This window comes from Podarcis filfolensis, assembly GCF_964270895.1.
Source record: "Podarcis filfolensis genome assembly, chromosome: 17".
In the NCBI taxonomy this organism is placed as follows: Eukaryota; Metazoa; Chordata; class Lepidosauria; order Squamata; family Lacertidae; genus Podarcis; species Podarcis filfolensis.
The window spans coordinates 15365494-15390553 of record NC_139621.1 but is presented as its reverse complement, the minus strand read 5'-3'; the positions used below and the strand labels follow the sequence as shown (position 1 = coordinate 15390553).

At 44.3% G+C, this 25060-nt stretch overlaps 1 protein-coding gene across 3 annotated transcripts in view; it reads left to right on the top strand.

The window, feature by feature from the left end:
* The first annotated feature begins 3315 nt into the window (after positions 1-3315).
* SH3GL2 (SH3 domain containing GRB2 like 2, endophilin A1) overlaps positions 3316-25060 on the top strand; it is an 80894-nt gene continuing 59149 nt past the window's right edge. The window contains exon 1 of one of the 3 annotated variants that reach the window (XM_083593852.1): positions 3316-3557. Coding sequence is in view for 1 of the 3 variants with exons in the window: in XM_083593850.1 (XP_083449976.1) it covers positions 3513-3557 (45 nt within the window). In the remaining 2 variants the exon portion in view is untranslated. The remainder of the gene's footprint in view (positions 3558-25060) is intronic. The other 2 variants (XM_083593851.1, XM_083593850.1) reach the window with 2 other exon arrangements.

Here is a 25060-nt window from a genome sequence, read left to right as displayed (position 1 = left end):
GCAAGTGTTGTTTCAAGGCTGCTGGAGTATTGATGATTCCTGTTTTCTCTCAAAACCAGATGCAAGTGGTTCAACATATATCGGCTGAAACAAGAGCACACTCCTATCATTTCAAATTATATTTTTTATTAGCCTCCACAAAGAGAGCCCATTTCGACTGTTCAGCTGTCAGCAACCCACTATGACTGAAGATTAAAGCTATAAATATATACAGAACAATGAACTACTTTGTTTTTTTTCGAAGGTGAATCCTTCAGAGGCTTTGCTTGTATAAATGGATTTTGTGTGTCTCTGTGTTCAGAGCATTGTTATTTATTTCTGTGCAGTATTATCTTGTGGGGGGGGGGAATGAAAATTCAGTGTTAAAGTTTACTTGACTTTACTGCACTCAATAAAATAACTCCAGAGAAACCCATATATATATATATATTTCTGAAATGAATCTCCCCTGTTTATTGCATATCAACTATTCTTTATAGCTGAAAGAAACCCCTTGTGAAAGAAGATAACTAATAAATGTCCTCATCATAGAAAAATATTCAGTCCTCTCTGTATGTGTGCCCAGATCCTGTGTTAATTCAATATGTTACTACAAGGCTTCAACACACACAACAGCCCCAAAATATATCTTACCCCTAAGACCCACAAAACCCAGCAAGACTTACTTCATAGTAAAATTTTGCATTATACAAAATGTGAAAAGGATCATGACTTCTCTATGTTTGCGGTCATTTCACAATTGATTCCAAGGATAAGATAAAAGGTGCTTAACTTTTGTAAAGTTCTTGTTCTCTTTTAATGGCAATGGTGCCCACCTGAGAGGTGTTGGAACTGAGTTCCAACAGGTTCCGACTGGGGGGGAAAAAGCCCTGAGTATGATTGATTTAATTGACACAGCAATGGAAGATGAAATTTAAAATGGAAAATGGTTAAATGTGTATTGGTAACATTGGGATTTTTCCATAGTAGATTTTCTAAGGGACTCTAAGCTCCTAAATGGATTAATGGTTACCCGTTGATTCTGTTACTCTAAACTGTTGTAACTTTAGGTCAGGTGACAAAGGTGGTTGTTGTTTAGTCGTGTCCGACTCTTCGTGACCCCATGGACCAGAGCACGCCAGGCACTCCTGTCTTCCATTGCCTCCCGCAGTTTGGTCAAACTCATGTTGGTAGCTTCGAGAACACTGTCCATCCATCCTGTCCTCTGCCGTCCCCTTCTCCTTGTGCCCTCCATCTTTCCCAGCATCAGGGTCTTTTCCAGGGAGTCTTCTCTTCTCATGAGGTGGCCAAAGTCTTGGAGCCTCAGCTTCAGGATCTGTCCTTCCAGTGAGCACTCAGGGCTGATTTCCTTCAGAATGGAGAGGTTTGATCTTCTTGCAGTCCATGGGACTCTCAAGAGTCTCCTCCAGCACCAGAATTCAAAAGCATCAATTCTTCGGTGATCAGCCTTCTTTATGGTCCAGCTCTCATTTCCATACATCACTACTGGGAAAACCATAGCTTTAACTATACGGACCTTTGCTGGCAAGGTGATGTCTCTACTTTTTAAGATGCTGTCTAGGTTTGTCATCGCTTTTCTCCCAAGATGCAGGGGTCTTTTAATTTCGTGACTGCTGTCACCATCTGCAGTGATCATGGAGCCCAAGAAAGTAAAATCTCTCACTGCCTCCATTTCTTCCCCTTCTATTTGCCAGGAGGTGATGGGTCCAGTGGCCATGATTTTCGTTTTTTTGATGTTGAGCTTCAGACCATATTTTGCGCTCTCCTCTTTCACCCTCATTAAAAGGTTCTTTAATTCCTCCTCACTTTCTGCCATCAAGGTTGTGTCATCTGCATATCTGAGGTTGTTGACAAAGGTACCGAGTTGCTAATTTGCCATCTTGGAAGGGTAGTGGCTAATACAACAAAGGATGTGATAAAGGCTCTCCAAAAAGCGTTGCATAGCCTTAGGTAGGGTAGGCTTAGGCAAGCTGGAATGTGGGAGAGAGAGAGTTATCTTTTATTTCTAAGATTCTGAACCTGTGCTGGACAGCACACAACATTATATGGATATTTTGGATGTATTTTTGATGCTTATATTTTGTTTGTAAAGAATTCTGCCAGTACAAGTTTGAATAATATTTTTATGGGCCTGGACAGTGATTTCAGTGGTGTAGCGTGGGTTGTCAGCACCCGGGGCAAGGCAAGTAATTTGCGCCCCCTAACCCGTGGATTTGCGCCCCCTAACCCATGGATTTGTGCCCCCTAACGCATGGATTTGCCCTAACCCCAGATGTTGCGCCCGGTGCGGCCGGCCCCCCTGCACCCCCCACGCTACGCCACTGAGTGATTTATTCCAAAAGGAGTCAGTTCTTATGCTTCAGTCACTTCAAACTGCACAATATTAATATCTGCAATCATTGCATCCCAAGGTGGGTTTCTCCTGAGCAGAGGTGAACCTGTGTCTTATGCACCTCAAATGTTAGCAGGTAAGTTGGATGCAGTATATCGAAGCGAAAACACACATGGTCAGACCCTCCAAGCGCCCCTATTTTCCAGGTACAGTCCCAGATTTACAGATGCCATCCCAGTTTCTAATTTGATTCCAGAATGTTCTGCTCTTCCTTAGGACATCCCAATTTTCCCTGGAGAAATGTTGGAGGGTATGCAGTTATTCAACCCCTGAGATAAGGAGATAAGTAACTATACAACCTTTAAGTCAAGACATCTGAAGGGAATGTATAGGGAAGTTTTTAAAGGGTTTGTTATGTTGTTATATATGTTGGAAGCTGCCCAGAGTGGCTGAGGCAACACAGTCAGATGGGCAAGGTATAAATAATAAAATTATTGTTATTATCATTATTATTATTATGGAATAGGACATCCCTATTTTCATCAGAGAAATGTTGGAGGGTATGCTGTCACACATGCAACAAGCAAGGGGGAGGAGGACTGGAGGTCTCTCATATTATGTGGAGCCATTCATGAAGAAGCTGAAATGTTTTATTATGTCTATATATATGTTGGAACCCGCAAGACTGGCTGGGCCAATCCAGTTAGATGGGTGGGGTACAAATAATAAAATTATTGTTGTTGTTGTTTTGTTTTTGCCATTGTTATGGAATAGGACATCCCTATTTTCACTGGCGAAATGGTATACAGCGTGGGGCTACGAGGCTCGTTGTCATCGGTGACCGGGGCTTAATTCGGAGCAAGCGGGCGCAGGCCAGGAGCGTCCACACGCTGGAGAGAACCGGAGCGCGCCGCTCGCTTCTCGAGAGAGCGCAAGGCGGAGAGGGAAGCGCAGAGCTTTCCCTTTAAGAGGCCGGCTTGCCTCCATTTGACGTCAGGCTGTTTCTGCACCATCGCCGGCACCCGCGAGCCCCCATTCGGGCAGGAGGGGCGAGAGAGGCAGCGAGCGCGGCCGGCCAGGGAGGGAGAAGGAAGCGAAGCCCAGCTCCCCCGGGAAGCGTCCTGCAGCCCCTCCGGCTCGTCCTCAGCATCCTCCCGCGGAAAGCGCGTCTCCTGCAGCCATGTCTGTGGCCGGTTTGAAGAAGCAGTTCCACAAAGCCACTCAGGTGAGGGGGCCGGGGGCGCGCGCGGAGGAGGCCGAGGAGCCCCCGGGCAAGGAGGGAGGCGCGCGGGGGCGGCTGAAAGCGCGGGTCTAACCCTCCGAGTTAGGAACCTCTGGGCGCGCGCGGGAGGGAGCGAGGGGCCGGCGGAGGCCTCCAGGGGGCGCTGCGTTGGGGAGGGGGCGCTGGGCAATCGGGAGGACCGGGGGCAGCTGGGAAGCGAGGCGGAGAGGGTGGGAGGCAGGGGGCGACGCTAGGCTTTATTTCACCCAGGGCAAAGACCCAGTTTGGCACCCTTCCCAAAGCGCATTTGCGTGCGCACACACACCCGTGCTGGGAGCCTCTCTGGCGCCCCTCTGGAGGCTTAACCCGGGGCAAAAAAAGCGAGGAGGGGAGAGGGAGAGGGTGGGGGAACACATCCGAGATCGACGAGGCTCCCGGCTTGGTCCTGTGCCATTGCCGGGTCTTCCCAATTAAGTGGTGTTTTTGCACTAAATAGCGCACCTGCTCTGTGTGACTGCAGCAGAAGCTGGAAAGGGTCCCGGCGGAGGGGCGCTTGGCTGGACCAGGTCTGGCCAATGCAGGGGGCGCGATGGGTACCGCATTCTGCTTTCCAGGGAGACGGAGGATCAGACACCCGGTTTCCCCCCCTCTCTCCCCCCCCCCGCTTTATTTCTCTGCCCGGCCTCGTTCCGTGCTGGGCGCCCACAACTGGCTCGCCGCAGACGCGGGATCTTGCGCTTCTCTCTCCTCCCGCCCTCCATCTCCGCGCTTCCCCCGCATTGGAGCAGCTCAGCCGCTGCAGAGCCCGGCGAGGATTTGTGGCTGCTTTTATCCGCCGCGCTGCTACTGCTGCTGTTCTTGTAGCCTTTCTGGGACGCGGCTGGGAGGGGGGGAAGGAGGGGGCACCGGGCGCGGGAGGCTGGCGGAGCTTGCAACGTGCAAGCGGCTGCTGGTGGAGGAGGAGGGCTGGCCAGTTGTACTATTTCCATACCCTTCCAGTGGACTATCCGGCCTGGACTCGGATTATGTAAAAATCCTCCTCCAGTGACCTTGCAGTGATGTAGTTACTGAGCTTTGATTCCCCCACCCCACCCCCGCTGCTCCATCACACGGTGTCCCTAACCGTGCGCGCGTCCCCTCCCCTCGCTCCGCGCCTTTCCCCGTCTCATCAACGGAAAACCATCCTTTCCTTCCATCAGGTTTTCGACATCATGAATGGAAGTGGATCTATATTAAACTTTAGTCTTTAAAATCCCAATGAATGAGGTGTTTGGGGGTTTTTCGTGTGGGGTATTTTGACGCTCGAGTTGGATATTGCCAAACTGGTTTGTTTTGGTACAGTATTTCGTTGGTTAAATCTGTTTGGTGGTAAAGAGCCTTGCCACCACGGCCACCCCTTCATTATAGGAGGGGAAGTTCCTTAAAAATATACTGTAATCTAGTGTGTCGGTCTGTCAGGCTGCAGTGTTTTTTTCAGTTTAATCTTGTGTTGTGACCAGTGGCAATGCGCTTGTGTGAGTAACTGATTTCGAGAGTGAAGTCTGATGGTTTAATGGCCTCATGATGTATTTCTGTAACCAAGGATTAGATTCTGATTCAGTTCAATTCACGCTGGTGCAAACCTGGGACAGGAAGGGGAATCGAATCCCCAATATATGTCGGGTCACAGAAAACCTTCTGTCTTCCTTTTTTGAAGGCCACGTGTTATATAATGCCGCCTATGAAGTATCTTCAAGATAACGTCAAGCTGTTTAAAAATATCACCCTAGTGAATCTCCTCTGCAGAATGCAGTGCAGCATCAGACCTTTCCGACCAGCTCTAGCACATTGTCTTATCCTCTAGGAAATGCAGACCTTCCAGAATTAGTAATTCACGATGGAGCAGTTCTACTGGCACATGCCTTCATTCTGATTCCTCCATCATCATTTACTTTAAATTACTTTAATGGCCAAAGTGAGCAATGCAAATACTTTATTAGAGGGAAGCAACACTGTGTTGCAACCGTTCTTCAGTTGTTGTTGTTATTATTATTATTATTATTATTATTATTATTATTATTATTTATTATTATTTATACCCCGCCCATTTGCCTGGGTTTCGCCAGCCACTCTGGGCGGCCTCCAACAGAATATTAAAAACACGATCAAACATTCCAACATAAGATTAAAAACACATTAAAACATCAGTCATTAAAAACTTCCCTAAGTAGGGCTGCCTTCAGATGTCTTCTAAAAGCCAGATAGTTGTTTATTTCCTTGACATCTGGTGGGAGGGCGTTCCACAGGGCGGGTGCCACCACCGAGAAGGCCCTCTGCCTGGTTCCCTGTAACCTCACTTCTCACAGGGAGGGAACCACCAGAAAGCTCTTGGAGCTGGACCTCAGTGTCCGGGCTAAGTAATGAGGGTGGAGACGCTCCTTCAGGTATACTGGACCGAGTAGCTTTGATATGAACATGACATGGCTTATCATCACCATGTCATGGGATCAGTGAGCTTCAGATGTTACCTTTATCGTCTCAATATTTTAGTTCCTTTCTGTCAGTCTTCGGTCCCATCGAGAATATGGTTGAATCTATTTGGGAGAGTAGCATATAAATGTTGGCACTCTTTTGCTAGTCAGGAACATTTAGGGTTAGAGTAAAATGATCTGGAGAAGATTATCCTATAACCAGCAATAAGAATTTTGAATTTTGTTAGTATTAACAGGAGTGGCAAAAGTCTTCAACTAAGCAGGCTTTAAAAATGAGATATATAAGAAAGATGGCCCAACGATATGAGGGCTTTCGTTCTATATGCACAACAGAGTAAGTCCCATTGAATTTGATTACTAAATAGATTTGGCAGACAGAGGATGACACTTTAGCTGATGTTGCATTTTAAACGCTGGTTTTGATCAATATTTTCAGCATTCTGACTCCCCTTGTAAAAGGTGGCAAAAAATCCTGTGAATGGTTCAACACCCCCCCCTTACTATATTCTTATGGGGTTACACTTCTGAAACTTTTGTGCCGGTTAAATAAAGTAGGTAGAAATTAAAACTGCATGTGTCATAATTTTAAGGCCTATTTCTGAGCAATAAACTGTGAAATATAGTTCTGAAGGCGAATCACATTTGATATAACTCCTTTTAAAATTTCAGTTTTTAATATTGTGTTGTTGTTATTGGTGTTGTTGTTTTTAAAAAGACTGAATAAGCAGGTAAAACTCAGTGCTGCAGAAATCTCAAAAACCGCTGCCGAAAACTGAACTAAACTTTCTGTTATTAATTGTAGTTTTCTCAGAGATTTGCATTTAAATTAGTTTGGTCTCCATGAATTGTGTATGGCTGGAGTTAAGGAAATGAATTTCGTGCCTCCTTGTCCTCTGCTCACCTTTTTAACCTATTCTGCCTTCCAGTTAGCGTAATACCTACAATTACTTAACACCTGCAAATCCCTTTTAGCCTCCTACTGCACACGGTAAAAATAGGCTGTGCACTCTTTCACATTCCATGTGAATTTTTATTTTATTTTATTAAACCTCTTGAGTCCTTTTTCAACATGGCACCTGTTTCTGGTTTAGCCTTGCGTGTACCTCTGCAAGTTGCTGCTCACTTATTGCACTTTTAGGTGTACATTTAAAGATTGGAATAGTATATTCAAAAATGGAGTGTTTGAGAAAAGAAGTTGGGAGGGGAGGCAAGTGAGGAATCGCAGGGAAGGCTGATAAATAATTGGAATCGCTTTCCCTCCCCAGTAGCATTAGCACAAGATAGTTCAGTTGGTTAGAGTGTGGTGCCGATAATTGCCAAGGTTGCAGGTTCGATCCCCGTATGGGGCAGCTGCATATTCCTTCATTGCAGGGGGTTGGAGTAGATGTTCATCTGGGTCCTTCCATCTCTATGCTTCTAAGTACAGTGGTACCTCGGGTTACATACACTTCAGGTTACATACACTTCAGGTTACAGACTCTGCTAACCCAGAAATAGTGCTTCAGGTTAAGAACGTTGCTTCAGGATGAGAACAGAAATCATGCTCTGGCGGCGCAGGAGGCCCCATTAGCTAAAGTTAAACTTCAGGTTAAGAATGGACCTCCAGAATGAATTAAGTACTTAACCCGAGGTACCACTGTATAGGGTAGGTTAGTGACTCAGGGCCCTGAATCCCAGCAGCCTGGCACTATTGCCTTATAGCTCTAGTTCCTGTGGTTTAGAGCTAGATGAACAAAAATCTACTCAGTGTTCCCAAAATCTGTGTTGCTCAGTCTGGAGACAGTGTCTGTCTGTCTGTCTGTCTGTCTGTCTGTCTGCCTCTCTCTCTCTCTCTCTCTCTCTCTCTCTCTCACACACACACACACACACACAATATTCTGGGAAGAACTGGAGATGGGTTTTGTGCTAGCTGTGAATTCCAATATTTGTTAAGCTGTTGGATGCTCTGACCTCTTCTTAAAACAAGGATAGGGGACCTCTCCAGATGTTGAACTCCACCTTCCATTAATCACAGCAAATATGGCCAGTGGTTGGGGATAGTGGAGTTCAACAATGTTTGGAGGGCCACAAACTTCCCACTTTTGCCTTAGAGGAAAGAGTTGAGTGTGTGCGATCAGGACTGGAGGAAATGTTTTTCTTCCAACCTTAGTAAATCACCCCCAGGGCTCTTTCAACAGTAAATGGGTTGGGTCTCCTAAAAGTAGATAGCATTCTGACTGTGGATGGGAGAAATTAGGGTCCAATGCACCTTCTCCCCTGACCCACTTCCCAGATGCTATAATAATCAGCTTAGGCTCTATTTGGCAGGTTTCCCCATCATCATCTTCTACCCTGGCACCATCACTACTTATGTTTAGGTACCAGGCAAAAACATTTTGCTTGCACCAGGCCTTTGGCCCTTAATTATCTGTAGCCTCATTCAGAGGGTGGAATGTGCCTTTTTACAAATATGAATGTGTTTTTAGGTTTTACTCCATTTTAGTTTTATGCTGGTTTTAATATATGCGTTTGGTTTTGTAAGTAGCTTTGAGTTTCATTTTGCATAAAACTAATAAATTCAATTAATAATACTAATTGACATTTAACTGTTGAGTATTCTTTATCTCTTTGAGGGCAAACAACTTCCACGGTCTAGCTACTGGGTGTATGGGCATGAATTCGTAAGAATCTATTGAAGCCTAACTGTGTAGTTTTGTGAGCCTACTTCAATTTATTCTTTGTATTTATTTATTTATTGCATAGTAATGCAAGCAAGCCATAGACTACTTCAGGTCAATCATGGGCAATTGTGTAGAGAGGCTTAAAATATCCCCACTGGGAACCCTCCTAATAGCATCCCTGCTGAGTAAAACTGAACGGGCATAAACCAATTTGGCAAGTGTGGAAGTTTACAGTTGGGAAGAAATAGGCATTTGAGCTTTAAAAGGCTTCCAAGTAATGCTGCTCTGGAATGGCTTCTGTCTTCCTATGGTGATCGCTGGAGAAAATGGATCAGTTCTGAAAAGAAATCCATGGGGCTAGAAGGCACTCCATAGACCAAGTCCAACCTCTTGTACAGGATTGATCACCTTTTAATCCTAGTAGACTGTATCGTGTAATCCAGACTATATGGTATATCACAAGTAGAGCAAGTAATGGGACACGTGGCAGGTCCAAGTGAGCCTGCAAAATGCCTGGTTCCAGGTGTTTTCAAGCAATTGGTTTGGCTTATAAGTTGCACCTGGAGAAGGATGGAGGAACTTTCAGAGCTTCAGCTAGGCTGACCAGCTGCAACATATCTTCTTGCCCTCCACAAATGATCAGTGAGTCCATTATAAAAGAAAAATGGCAAAGAGACTTTCAGCAGGGGTAAAGACCTGAACCTTTGTCAGCAGCTTTCATGGAGTGTCAGTCACTTGATGCATCTGGAGTAGACTGTAGCCTACAGAAGCTTCTTCCATAATAAAATGGTTAGTCTTTATGGTGCCGCAATATTTGTTAATGTTTGTGCTGCAACAAGCTGACACGGCTGTGTCTCTGGGGGGATCCCTAAAAAGCAAAACCTAAGCACCCACCTCTGTCCAACCCAACTTCCAGCCTCTTTGAGAGGTGGTTTGGCAAATGCACACAAATGTAGCCTGATGAGTCTTCTGTTCTTTTGACTGGGCTAGTCCATGCCATGGGCTAGGAGTCAGCTTTGCCTGCTGAACAGCAGCTTGAAGGGGGGAGAAGGCAGAGTGACTCCACCTGCAGTTGATCAGCCTCCACAGAGGAGAAGGCACTGATAAGAGCCAGCTGGTTCTGGTCTTCTTAAACAGAGCTCTCAGCAGCAGTTAGATGCTGGAAATAATACCTGTAGTTCCTGGCCCTACCTTGCTGCTTCCTGCTCTCCACCTGGACCCTTGGCTCTGAGATCACCTGGATTCCCTGACTTCTGGACTCTCTGACTTCATATGTGGATTCTGCTCTCAGGCAAGGGTTCCTCAGAGACTTCTAGCCCCTGCTTGCTTGACGAAGGGACCTGGATGGGGCTACGGCAGTAAGATATTGCCAGAGCAGTAAACGATGCCCTACTCAGTCCAGTCAAGGACATTTTGGCACTTAAGGCAGGAAACCAAGCACACCTTCCTCCTTCCTAGCAGTAAAAATACAATAATAATAATAAATGGCTGGTTAGCTATTTAATTTGCTGCCCTTTCACAACACCTTCAGTTTCCCGCCTGAGGCAGCCCTCTCATTCTGTCTAGGGTCACTCTTTTGGGCAGAAAGCAAACAACAGTCTTCAACACTGCGATTCTAGGCATGTTTCTCCAGAAGCAAATACTGCTGAGTTATCTCCCCACAACTCAAGCTGGAACATCATTTTTTACTAGATTGCATTGTGTTTTCAATGCTTCTTGGCCCAGGAAGCACTGAACCGAAGGGCATAGAAAGCTACAAGTCCCATGAACCCCAGGAGGAGGAAATAACACTCTGGGATTATGTCTTTCATCTATGTTTTGGTACCCTCTAGGTTAGATTACTGCAACGCTTTATATGCGGGGCTGCCTCTGAAGATGGTTCGTAGACTTCAGCTGGTGCATTATTTTATTTTATAATGTAATAATTTGATTTGAAGTTAATTTGTGAAACTTTGGAAAAGTTTAATGAAAATTAAGAAAGGAAGAAACTACACCTGGTGCGCTTCATGGGAGACTTTGGTGGCCAGTAACCACATATTTGTAAATTGAAGCAACCCTAATAAGTATTTGTTTGCAGTAATTGCTGAAAGATAATTGTGCTGGTTTTCTTTAATGCTACATGAACCAAAATAAGAGTGAGATGCCAGGGAAGGTAATTGTGGAAATACAGTTATTTGGCTGGAGAGAAGGGAGTTAAATTTAGTATTTTGATCAGTTTAAAATATTACAAAAAGGCCAATAAGCCTAGGGGGAAATACGTCTGAATATTGCATTGATAATTAGTTTCCCCTGGCATACATCTAAAAGCCAACACAGAAAGAGGGGCTTTCTTACAAAAGCTTTGCTAGAGGAGGAGGAGTCTGGACCTGGTGACACCGACCTAATAAGAGCTGGAGGGTTGGGCACCATGTCAGAAGCTAATATAGCACCAGCCAAATTAGCTGATGCATAATTTCCTCTGGAGATAAAATTCACCTAATTAATGTGTTTCTGACAATGCAAGTAGATGGAATTCTGCGCAGTGATTTCTTCCTATACCAACCGAGAAGCCTAGCAGACTAATGCTATAAACGTGCTTCGGTGAGCCACCCAACAGGGAGGCAGGGGCTTGGTGCCGAAGACCTGAGCTTTGTCCAAGAACTCATTGGAGAAACTGATGTCCTTATGGGGTGAGCTGGAGCCAACTTGGCCTCATCACTAAAATTGGTATGGAGCCAATGGCCAGAGACCTCTCTTTGTCTGTCTCTTTCTCTCTTTTCGTGTGGCCTTATAGTGTGCTCTTTCGAGAAACCCCTACTTAGGTTCTCCTAACTTGGAAGTTGGGACGTGATGGGATTCTGGCAGCAACCTCTCTTTGCAGCATGGCTGAGAGTAGCATTTGCCAAGATCCTGCTGAAGGCTTTGTGTCTAAGCCAGCCCTTTCAAGCTAATACTCTTTGGATAGTTTAGCCCCCAGCCCCAACCAGCTTGTGGTTTTTGGGACAGTTGGGAGTTGTAGCTCAAAATATCTATAAGGCTGCCCCAAACCTCCTCAGATGAACTGTTTCCATGCTAGTGTCCATCAGCTTTTGCTTGTCTTGGAGAAACCTACCGTGTGTGTATCATTTATTATCACATGTACTGTGGTTATTTAACCTTTCTCCTGCTTGCTCAGTCCCAGAGTTAAACTCGGAATGTGAAGCCAATTCCCCTTTCCATCTTGGGAAAGACAAGTGTCTCAGAAACCTAGCCAACTTCATGAAATTGTACGGGTTTGAGGGTGTTATGAACCACATTATGTTGTACAAAGCAAATGGAAAGCATGGCAGGATCTTGCAGAGTTCTGTGCAGTAAGGAGCACATTGATTGTGTCAGTGGCTGACCTTAATTTTTTATAGTTCTTGGTTACCAAACTGACCCTGCTAACCAGCCTCAATATAAGCTCCTTGTTTGCTCGTCCCCCACAGCTGCTGTATTGACTGCAATATTTACCATGGGGGGGGGAAATAATTGGTTCACATCAAAGGGCTGCCATCTCAGCATTCACACCGACCTAAAACTCCATGCTGTTATTTGCCACAGCAAAGCAGTGGGGCGTAACAGCTGGTGGGAAGTGACTGGGATAGACTACCAATTTTATTTTAATTGCCTCATATTATTTTCTCCTCAGAAATGATTGTGTGTTTTTTTAAAAATATATCTTTATTAATTTAAAATAAATACATTTATGAGAAAACAGATGTACATACAAGTAAACAAACATACAAACAAACAACAGAAAAATCAGACAAACCACCACACTATAAGATATAAGAAGATTAATATAATCATCATCATATATACTCCTGATGCTGAACACAATTATAAAACTTATAGAGAAGAAATTTAAAACTGACTTCCAATTAATCTCACTGTAGTTTGTCTATCCATTACTTTATGCTACACAGTTACATATTTCTTATATAATTTCTTTTTACCTCCCTACGAACTTATATTTATACAATACAGGATCAGTCTAATTCTGCCAAGCAATGATTGTTGTGAGGAAAGATGATCTCCGTAAGCTGATGGCTCTGCCATGCTTTCGATCTACAGTTGTGCTTTTAAGGTTTTGTGCAGGTATTATTGGGTTCCATCTGGCCCCGATTCTAGGACAAAGTGATTCCAATGGAATTGAGACCCTCTGAAGGGTTTTGTAAAAATTCTAAGGTCTCAAATATAGAATAAATGTGTAATTCTTGCTTTTGGACCTTGTTGGTCATGTGTACCTCTTTGCATAGTGGGAATCCTCCATAATTCCCCTTGCCTGAGATCACATGGGTAGATATCCATCAGGGGAAGCGCTGAGGGGATTTCCCCCCAAAACTGTGAACCTCTATGTTAATTGTCATTGTTTGCCCAGGCTCTCATCATAGAAGGATTACCTGTGGGTGGCACTGTGGTCTAAATCACTGAGCCTCTTGGGCTTGCTGATCAGAAGGTCGGCGGTTTGAATCCCTGTGATGGAGTAAGCTCCCGTTGCTCTGTCCCAGCTCCTGCCAACCTAGCAGCTCGAAAGCCACCAGTGCAAGTAGATAAATAGGTACCACTGCAGTGGGAAGGTAAACGGCGTTTCCGTGTGCTCTGGTTTCCGTCACAGTGTCCTGTTGTGCCAGAAGCAGTTTAGTCTTGCTGGCCACATGACCCGGAAAGCTGTCTGTCAACAAATGCTGGCTCCCTCAACCTGAAAGTGAGACGAGCGCCACAACTTCATAGTTGCCTTTGACTGGACTTAACCATCCAGGGATCCTTTACTTTTACCTTTTTTGTTTCATCAATGCTGATGCTTTGTGTAAACTATGTCTGGAACTATGTAAAATTTACTAATCCCCAGGAATGTCACAGCTTGACCTGCCTGAGCCACTGTAACCCCACCTTATGCGTGATGTATTTCTTACTGTAAAGGGGATGTCCTTCATCTTCATGCCAAAATGCTAACCTTAAAAAAGAGGTGTCTCTCTTTGTTCTGGTCTCTCACTTCCTTGCAAGGGAACTCTGTTGCAACAAAAAAATAAAGATCTGCTTTGCTTTCCACTGGTTCCATCCGTTCTTCTCCGACTGATCATGGACTTAGGGGACACAGAGTTCCTTGGGGAGTTGGGCAGCAAAAGCCAACCCCAAATTTTCTACAACAGCATAATATGTCCTGACAAAGAGCATTCATTGTGTTCTCTCCCTCGCCCACTCTCTCACTTTAATTCATTCATTCAGTATACTAAGTTGCTTCAGGTTTAATGATGACCAAATGGAATTGACAAATTGAATTGCTAATCTGAAACTATTTTGGGCCTATAGCCCTCCCACTCAAAAACCGTAAGCTTCTGTTCTGCACACTTCACAAAATTTACTCACCTTGGCAATCAATATAATGAAACAAATTACTCTGCTGGATTTGCACAGAACTATTGTGAAGCCAGCTGCCTGCTCTGTGCCAGGTAAATATTTATGGGGAACCTTTTACAAGCTAAGAGCCAAATGTAGTGTGCCTTGAATTGACAGACAATAAAAGAGAAGCTATGTGTATAGTCCGGAAGAAAGTTCTAATTAAAAGCTTCCACTGCCAATAAAGAATTAAGCTCATAATGAGGTAGCTCACAGTGCAATCCTATGTGTATTTATTTAAGAATCACATTCTTCTGTGTTCACTAGAGCTTACTCTCAAGCAAGTGTGCATAGGATTGCAGTTTCAGGCCTGGAAATGGTTTCTCACCTGGCGTCCTGTGACGAACAAGACTGACCTCTCGGGAACTATTGTACATTGGAAAACCGTTGCTCCTCAGCTTGTGTGCATTAGATGTGCCAAAATTACCGTATTTTTTGCTCTATAAGACTCACTTTTTCTCTCCTAAAAAGTAAGGGGAAATGTGTGTGCGTCTTAAGGAGCGAATGCAGGCTGCACAGCTATCCCAGAAGCCAGAACAGCAAGAGAGATTTCTGCTTTCACTGCACAGCGATCCCTCTCGCTGTTCTGGCTTCTGAGATTCAGAATATTTTTTTTCTTGTTTTCCTCCTCCAAAAACTAGGTGCGTCTTGTGGTCTGGTGCGTCTTATAGAGCGAAAAATACGGTAACCAATACAGTGACTTGCTGGTTAGTGATCCTTCTGTGGATTAGTTATTTTCCTGGATGATGATGATGATGATGATGATTGTGATCCTTTCTGATTTAAAATTTGATCTGATTTGAGGATTGCAAGTGCCTTAGTTGTCCTGGTTGATTACTTTTGCCTAGAAGTAGGAAAGGAAAGTGAAGCCTTTTTAGTTCTCTTGGAACACTCAGTAGCTTTTGATAACGTTGATTCTGGGATGCTTCCAGGGCTCTTAGCTGTGTGCAGTTATGAGTAACTGTTTTGCAATGGCTACAGTTCTGCTTATCGGGTAGATCTCATGAGATCATTCTGGGTTGCTCTGTGAGGTCCCACAGCAGAACCAAATGTCAGACACTCATACTCACTCACCTCGGTGCTCTGTTGGTCAAGCATTCTTATTAGAAACAATTAACTGATATTCAGAGGAGAGTCACTTTGTTTCTTGTCTGGACTTCCTCTAGAGCCAGTGTGGGGAACTTCTGGCCCTCCAGATATTGCTGAAGTACAACTCCCATTAACCTCGGAAAGCATAGCCAATGATTATGAGAGTTGTAGTTCAGCAACACCCAGAGGGTCAAAGGTTCCCACACCTGATTTAGAGACATGGTTAATTTAAAATTAAAAGTGATTGTGTGTTCAGTATTTTAAAAAAGACTTTAGTTTTTTAAAAAATGGCTAGTTGGGGCAGAGGGGAGAGACAGAATTCTGTAAGTAAGGCATACATATATAAGGAAATAAGTAGCTATCCTATTTTTAAAAGACATCTGAAGGAAGCCCTGTTCAGGGAAGTTTTTAATATTTAACACTGTATTGTTTTTAATACTTGATTGGGAGCCGCCCAGAGTGGCTGGGGAAACTCTGCCAGATGGGCGGGGTATAAATAAATTATTATTATTATTATTATTATTATTATTATTATTATTATTATTACCAGACACCTTCATCTGCCTCACCTGCAATAAAACATATCTCTCCCGTACCAGTCTCTGCTGCCACGCTAGGTGCTGTAATTCTCCAATGGTTTGGCTTAACCCCCAAAGGTGTACTCTCCCGTTGTCTCTTGAGACAGACAGATGCCAACACACTTTCTGTAACTACCTGTTTCATTCCACAGTAACCCTTGGGTATTGCTAGGTTCACACAGGTGCTTTCCACAGATTCTCATCCATTCGCTGTTTACATATAATAATGTTAATCTTCCTGCTTACAGTAATTGAACAGAACAATGATGTAACGCCAATAAGTTGGTAGGGAATTTCCTACAATAACTGGCTGTGTCATTGTTTAGCCTGTAATGATTGTTTAGTTGTGCCCTTTGCCCAGGACTCAGTCATTGGCTGCAACACCTATCTAAGCAAATCAGACAGCTAAGCCAAGTTCCGCTGTTACCGCCCCCCCCCAACAAAAACTTCAAAGGGGGAAATTATAGAAAGATTGTGCCATTTTGTTCTATGTAACGTATCAAAAGAGATTTCCATTTTTATGCACACTGAAGGGCCTCATAGCCACAGCTGGTGCATCTTCCTAACAAGCTAATCACAGTCTCTGTAGTCTGTTTTGTCATGTGTTGTATCAGTTTATCTGTAGGTGTCCCAAACAACGCAAGCATGTTCCTGGAAGTGGGATATTTGCAATCTCAGCTCCTGTATTTGCATCTTCCCACACCCACTCTTGCCTGCCTGCGAAAATACGTGACAGTTCTCTCTTACTTCATTGCGCTGTTGGCAGAAATCCACCTCTGTCATCACTGTGTATAACTGTTGAGTGTGAAGTTGTATTTTGGGTTATACATGAAACTTTTTAGCCTGAGCTGACATTCCACGTGTACACATGTGTGTGTTGATCGTGCCAGCTAGGCAGCTTTGAGGCACCCAACTTCCATGTTGACTGTACAGTAGATAATTTATAGACCATCATTGCATGACACCCCCCCTCATTTTGTGTGTGTGTGTGTGTGTGTGTGTGTGTGTGTGTGTATTAGGGCTAGGCAATATCTAGTTTTCAACATTGCAATATATCACTACCTAAACATTGCAATATACCAGTATAACTTGATGTCTGAAATAAAGATGGAGCTATGTAGAGGCACTGGCTAGCTTGACGGTTTTCCCCGTTATCGTGATTTTTGCCGGCACCTGCTCTTGTGATTCGCTTTTCTGTGCAGGAGACAGGGGAGAGCTTAGCCAGCAGGGTTAACAGGGGCTGCAGGAATCGAGAGAAGCGTTGACTGGATTCAGTTTCCCCCACATTGCGATTTTTACATAGCACACATACACATGTCATGATTTGCAATATATTGCCAGTTCAAAATTTTTGCAGCCGATATCATGATATGGACTTCAAACTAGTTTTGTACCCTAGATCAATATATCGGCCAGCCCTAATGCATATATGCATATGCGTCTCTGTATTATTTTTAAAAGCATTTTAAAACTGCTGAATATTCAGCATGGCTGAAGCCTCTAGACATGGGCAGATGTGCACTCAAGATCCAGAAACAGAAATTGGGACCTTCCACGTGGAAAAGGTCCACTGCAATTAATACATATGTATATATCTTCCTTAAATTCCTCCAACACTTAGAATGAGCAGAAATGTCAGAATAACTTTACATTAAGCAAAAATGGGTGGCAACTCCTGTCTAAATGAGTATCTAATTTGCTTTATTTTATTGCATTTTTATTCTACCTTCTCCTCTAAGGAACTCATAGTGGCTTAGAAACAGTGACAGGCCCAAGGTCACCCAGTGATTTGAACCCTTGTCTCCCAGGTCCTAGTTGGACACTCTAACCCAGGCATAGGCAACCTCGGCCCTCCAGATGTTTTGGGACTACAATTCCCATCATCCCTGACCACTGGTCCTGTTAGCTAGGGATCATGGGAGTTGTAGTCCCAAAACATCTGGAGGGCTGAGGTTGCCTATGCCTGCTCTAACCACTACACCACACTGGCTTCCCATCTGGCCTAGGAGACCCCTACCATCTTGTGGTCCTTGTAGCTTACAGCATGCAACTAACAGTCTCCCCTGTACCTTACGTGGGCTGCATAATGGTTACAAAATACAAGTACTAGCGGATATAATGCATACATACCAAGTCCCTTCTCTTCTTTGCCCCCATCCCCAACAGCCTGCCTGCATATGGCCTTGGCTGGCTCAGTGCCATTCTTTGCAGGCACCTTTGATGCATGATGACAGCCCTATCGGAGGCAGGTTAAGCTGGTTACGAAGTCTCGCTTCCATGCCATTTGGAACCAAATAGCTGCTTTGCGGAATCTTTGTTGCCCAGAGGGTCTTTCCGCCTGTCTCAGCAGCCTGCTTCTTTCAAAGCGGGAGCTGTGCATGGGAATTCCGGCTGCTTCTCCATCTTGGCAGATGCATAATTACTCCTGTTTGAGTTTTGCATTATAATCCCTCCTTGCAACCAGTGGTCAATTATCAACGCTTGCGCTTCTCTTGAATTAACTCGGTGCCTAAATGTTACGGCTCTGAGGGTTTCCGTCCCCCACGATACGCTTGTGTGTGTGTTTGTGTGTGTTTGCTCTTTCCTCTGCCACTCAGGGCAACTTTCCTCTTCCTCCCATGTGGGTGGAAGCAGGCTTTGAATCCCAGAATCCAATTAAGACCTCCCTGCGGGCCGGCAGGCCTCTCGCCTTCTCTGTTTCTCTTTTGTTGCATGCCTGTAGTGTAACAAGCAGCAGAATGGCTGTTCCCACAGCTCAGAATATGATTATTTATTAAGTGCTTCCAGCCAGCAAGATGAATATATTACTCTCCGACAAAGAAGATCGGGTAATTGAAAATGTATATTTTGCCATGATACCGAGTTGTTTTCTTAATAGCAGACTAACATGGCTGCAGTGGTCCCTCACCATAAACATCAGACCCCAAGAGATTTTATTGCAATGTTCTCAAAGTAAGAATTACTGAAGATGCTAGTATTTGATCAACATAATAGAATTTTAGATCAGTTGAGGCAAACAGGGTGGTATTTGCCTAACGATCCCCATCTGAAAGGCTTGCACAGATGGGAAGATTGGAAGAGTGTCATGTTGAACTTCACCCATAGTGTTTTCTTGGCTCATTCAGACTTGTGTGGGTGGTGTTACTGTGCTTATCATATCAATATTCCTTGTAGGTGGGTATGTTGGAAATGTGGCTTATTAGCCCCTTGAATTGCTTACTAGATCCGTAAAGGTCTCTGGGATACCTTTTTCTTAAGAGGGTGATCACCCAACAAGCTAGAACAGGGGTGGCTAACCTGGTGCCTTCTTGAGCTTTTCAGTTTGCATTTCCCATCACCCCGTGACCATAGGTCATGCTGGCTAGGCCTGATGGGATTTGGAGTCCAACAGCCTTTGGGGGGGTACCATGTTGTCTGTCCCTGGCCTAGGCAAAAAAATACTTGGGGATTCTTCAATATGTGTGCTCATTTCTTGATTATCTCTTAAGATCATGGGTGTCCCGCATATGACAATGAGCCTTCACAAAGCAAATCCTAAAGATCCAGTGTCATCTTATACACAGTCCTTCATATTGAGGATAGTTTAGCCATTCAGTTGCCAGGCACCAAATGCTAACAAATCAGTACGTGCTCATGCATGTGTGGAACACCTTTCACAGAGAAGCAAAGGGCAGAATGTAGAAAGGCAGTGTTTCAAAGCTGTCCTAAATGTATTTTTAAATTGTTGTCACCTGCCCTGAGACAGCATGCTGAAAATCTACAAATAAAACTGAAACACAGTGATGACATACAACTATTCTATATTATTTTCATTTTATTGAGCACTTTTATAGCCCACCTTTCCTTCAAAGAATGTAAGTGGATATACGGGGTTCTCCTCTTCTCGATTTTGTCCTCACAACAACCCTGTGGTCAGACTGAGAGACTGTGACTGGCCCAAGGGTGCCCAGTGAGCTTTCTGGCTCAATTTTGAAAGTCTGGATATAGAATTGCATATGATGAAAGCTGAAGCCAAGTGCCAGTGACCCACGGCAAGAGATACATGGCACCTCTTTTGACCCCAGAGTTCCACTGGGTCGCGCACACATGTTCATTACATGGTGTATGTTAAGGTGCATCAAAGATGACCAGACAGTTTCAGCTACAAGGCTTTTGGTGAAGGGCACCTGACATAATAGAAGGATGATGCTCAACCAAATTCTCTTGATAAAGCAAGTCACAGCAATGGAAAAATCATTATCCTTCCTCCTATTGCTTTTCAATATTTTCTATAAGTGGATATGCAACAAGCCCTCACCTGCTTACATCAAAGGCATTCAACACCTATTCTCTCTGAAATTGTATGTCCTCTATTCTTTGATAGCATGGGGCTGGGGTCAGAACTCCATAGCTTACAAAACTGCATGTCTCCACTTCAGGGGCTTTCAGCTCACGATCGCAAGGCAGACGCAATTCTGTTTGATAATTTGCTGGAAGCCCTAACGTCTGGTCTATTTTGCAAAGACCAGCTCACATTCTGATATATGGTGTCAAAATAATGGCTGCTATTTCCTACTCTTGAGACCCAGCACTTCAGAACTCTATAGAGAACCACGGGACTCTGCACAATTAGCGTTCCAGCTTGTTCCAAGTCACTGCAGTTTAACTGAACTCCATGAAGCTGACAGCGTAGCCCAGAAGAGTGCATTATTTCTGAAATGTTGGGAAACAACTCTGCTCATAATGTAGGAAGCCGCAGCAGCTGCAGTTGCCAAGAGACTGAAACAAACAAACAAAAAATAATTGTTTTTACGTATGTCCAATTTAGTGTTGACTCTTATAGCAAGCAATAAGATGTCTGAGGAAAAGAGTCTCTAGAGTATCAGCTATTTTTGCAGAGGTGTTGTTTGCTGGTAGTCTCAATTTCTCCCTAAAAATAAAATAAAATTCTGGTACTGAGGCAATTATGTTACTCAATAAATCCACATAGCTTGAAGCATGCTTAACCTAATGCATGCTTAGTAGGCCCCCCCTTCAATTTGGACAATTGTGTTCAATAGAAAGGGGTTTGGGGCCATTGAAGCTCCCACATGCAGTAGACCCTCAGGGTCTTTTCCAACTCTACATTTCTCTGATTCTATGAGTGAAGCTAGCTGAATGTTGACTTACTTAATTGAATTATACAGAGTGTGCATCCCATTTCTCTATGAGTTTGGGTGTTTCGGGGGGAGTTATTCTGTCTGGAGAAGTGTGTGCAAACTGAGTATGTTGAATTTCAAATTGTAAGGTTCTTGGTGTTGGTTCTCTTGTACTCTTTAAAGTGTTGTGCACATTGATGTTGCTATATAAATAACGAATAAAATCAGACAATGACCATTTCGACAGGAATATTTTGCCCGGTGTGCCGCTACCCAGTTTTGGAAGTGAACTTGTGGTTGATGATGCATGTATGCTGCAGGGCACAGTGTAGACTCTAGAGAGTCAGCCTGGGTGGATCAGCACCATGGACAGTGCTCTCTGCCGTTGCTCCTTCCAACTTTCCATTTTTGAACTGCAATCTAAAAATGGATTTTGGAAATGGCAATAGGAGCCCGTATCTTTCCCAGAGTGAATGAACTTCTTGGCTGTAATGAGTTAAGCAGTTGCCTAGGATGTTTCTTATTGCCAATGTTTGTGGCCACCCTACCTTCTTGTGGCAACAGCCACTCGATGATATACAGCAACACTCTGATGGCCTGGGAATCTGATTCAGAATCTGAACCTGAGGAGTCCCAGCCTGCACAGGAGTCCCCGCCTCCAGGGCCGGCTGAGCCGGGGCAGGGGCTTGAATCTGAAGGGCCTGCACCTGTGCCGGATCCTCAGGTGCAGACACCAGATGTATGCACTCTGGCTCCGGAGGTGATTGAGGACCCATTGCCGGCAGGTGCGCCTCTCCCAGCCCTGTCAGGGGAAGGTGAAGCTGCCCCTGGGTCCAGTAACCCTCCAGCCTCTCCTGAGCTGCAGAGGCTCAGGGCAGAGAAGCAGAGGGAACTGGGTTATCTCAGGAGGAGTGCTCGCCTTAAGGCCAGGAGCAGCGGGTCACCTGTGGGCCGGGACCGCCCCTGGCCTCAGAGGAAATAAAGGCCAGCCAGCCCAGTCCCAGGTTGTGGGAGCAGCGACGTTGGAAACCTGTTTCTGCCAGCACCCAGACCTGTTTTTCCAGAGTTCCCAACCACGCTCGGCTTCTTGCTTTGAACCCCGCTTCGCCCTTGGTGGACAGTCTCCAGACCCTCGGCCCAGGACCAGACTCTGACCACGCCTCACGGTAACCCCCCCCCCGGGACCAGCACAAATGCCTTTATACAAAAGTTCATGATGCCTGAATGAATCTTCTTCTTTGGCGATCCCTCGTAGCTGAGTACGATTGTTTTCCATAAACACGGTTTTAACAATCAGTCCGTAAGTGACTGTGGAGGCCAATTCTGTATCCAAACGTCCTTCCACAGTGGGGACATAGGTTTCTGGGTGGGAGTTGATAACAGTGAGGGTTTGCCAAGCGTGCCTTCCTCTTAGTGCATTTCTCCCTTTTGTCCTGAGTTTGAGCATCTTCAAAGTCCATGACACCTTTGGTTAAAGGCTGTTCTCTAATTGGCGCGTACAGGCAAGTGTTTCCCAATTGTTGGTGTTTATACTGCATTTTTAAAGATTTGCCTTGAGGCAGTCTTTAAACCTCTTTTGTTGACCACCAGCATTACGCTTTCCATTTTTAAGTTCGGAATAGAGTAGTTGCTTTGGAAGACGATCATCAGCCATCCGCACAGCATGATCAGTCCAGTGAAGTTGAGGTTGAAGAATCATTGCTTCGACACTGGTGATCTTTGCTTCTTCCAGTATACTGGCATTAGTTGGGCTGTCTTCCCAAGAGATGTGTAAAAAATTTTGGAGACACCGTTGATGGAATCTTTCAAGGAGTTGGAGATGGCGTTTATAAGTGGTCCATGTTTCACAAGCATATAGTAAGGTTGGTAGTACAATAGCTTTGTAAACAAGCATTTTGGTTTCCCTGTGAATGTCTTGGTCCTCAAACACTCTGCACTTCAGTCGGGAGAAAGCTGCACTCACAGAGCTCAGGCAATGCTGGATTTCGGTATCAATGTCACCCCTTGTGGAAATGTAGGAGAAGTGATCAACATTTTCCAACGTTACACCACTGAGTTGGATTTGCGGCACTGCAGAGGGGTTATTTTGTACTTGTTAGTGCAGCACTTTGGTTTTTTGGATGTTGAGCAATAGGCCAAGCTGTTCATAAGCTTCTGCAAATGTATTTAGGATGGTTTGGAGGTCATACTCTGAGAATTCACACATTACGTTGTCATCAGCATACTGAAGCTCTATGACTGATGCCTGAATGAATACACTAAATCTGGAGATGAAGGGGAAGACTACATATTATGACTAGTAAAGGAGATGCCAGTGTTTGCCATAACAAAAGGGTAAATTGTGGTGGTGATGTGCTCATCTTTATCACAACCAACCAGCCATGTGCTTGCATCTGGAAACATTGGTGTTTCTCAAACGAACAATAACATGGCTCAGTATGAAAGTATATGAGAAGGAATTTTCAAATGACCATCTTAAGGCACTGACTTCATTTATTAGCATTGATGAAACTAACTTGTGAATCTGATGCACTGTGTGAAGGTTCTGTCAGTGCTACCAATATGTTGGTAGCGACTTGCTAGTCCTTCATGGTGCTATTTAAATGTCAGTGGAAGGAGAGAAGAAATGATACAAACTGAATAAAAATACATGAAGAGGCACGTGGGAGGGGGGGAAATAGAAAATAAAAGAAGTTTCTGCACGTAATGCCTCTGGATCAGAAAATTCTGCCTAAAATGGAGGGGATGAGTCACGATACTGATAGAACCAATGTCTGTACTTGAAGCTGAGCTATGGGACTCCTTGCCACAGGGAATTAGATAGCCATACCTAATTGCTCTTCCCACCCACCACCACTTTGTGATTGGCTTTGCTTCCCGTATGTTATGGCTGGTGGGATGTGTTGATTTTTAGCCCCCTCAAGAGGGTCTTGAGGGTAGAAAGTTTGATGTAGCTCATTGTGAGCCAGATGGGTCAGTGGTATAAGGCAACATCGGATGTTCCTATGACAAACTTAATGGCAATTTATAAATGCTTTAAAAATGCCTGTGTGCTAGATATGCATGGCAAAAGATGTAAATCCCTTACTATTTTTATGGCATCTGAAATACCAAACACTCTTACAATACTGCTGTTTCACAATCTAATTCTGAATGTCTCCATCAGGGGGCCTTTGAGCCTTGCCTCCTTTCCCCAGGCTGCCTGAAGCCTAAAATGATACCCATGTCCCTGTGTGCTTGGCTCTGATGATGCTGTGTGTCCTCTGAACCTATTCCTCAGGCACTCAGTTTTCACTCATTGGAGGAGGAGCCTTAATGATTCACTGTGCAATAGCTTGATTTATTGTGACTTCATACTGCTGGGCAGGGCATGCATGCAGAATTGCAATCTGTAGAAGAAAACAAGTACTATTGATTACTTATTTATCATAGGTGTGCTTCTGTTCAGTTTAAGCAATGGTTTATTTTAGCTGCTTGGGTGACAAAAAGCCAGCTGTATGGATTTTTTTCCCTCCCAAGGACTCTGCGTTTGAGTTGCTGACAGCAATTGCATTTCTAGGAGCTGTTTTGCTTTTGAACTGTCTTCCATCTCTTTCTCCTTTGGGCCAGATCTGTGCTGTTTGCAGAGAAATTATAGGAGGAAAAACCCTCCAGCTTGGAATGAGGGGGTGGAACCACAGTATAATCAAATTAGTACATGTGATAACCTTAAGATGTGTATCTTTGCAGTTGACTATAAGATTGAATGTGGCACATCATAGCAATCTTTGCTCATTAATAAAGCAGTTATGAAATTAGAGGCAACAGTGATGAAGGATTTTACTTTGCTTTTCCTGTACTGCAACCCTGCAGGCACTGGATAGATAACGGGATTCTCCAAAATATCACAGACATGGAAAATAGATTGGATGCACCTTCTTGCATAGATGATGCGTGATACATGCTGTGACCTGCATGAAGTCCAGTTCTTTAGCTGTTGCAGAAACCATGCATTAACAACACAGGAATGACCCAACCAAAGCTAAGCACATCACTGATTTCAGTGGAGTAGTTAAACACAAGTTCCAGGCATTCCATTTTGTATATGACTCAGATGCTAAAGTTTGGCTGCATTGAGCCTATTCCATATGGAATTACAAAGATTTGGCTAGGATTTCATGCTTTGTACCCAAGGCCTTCTCAGTTGTAGTC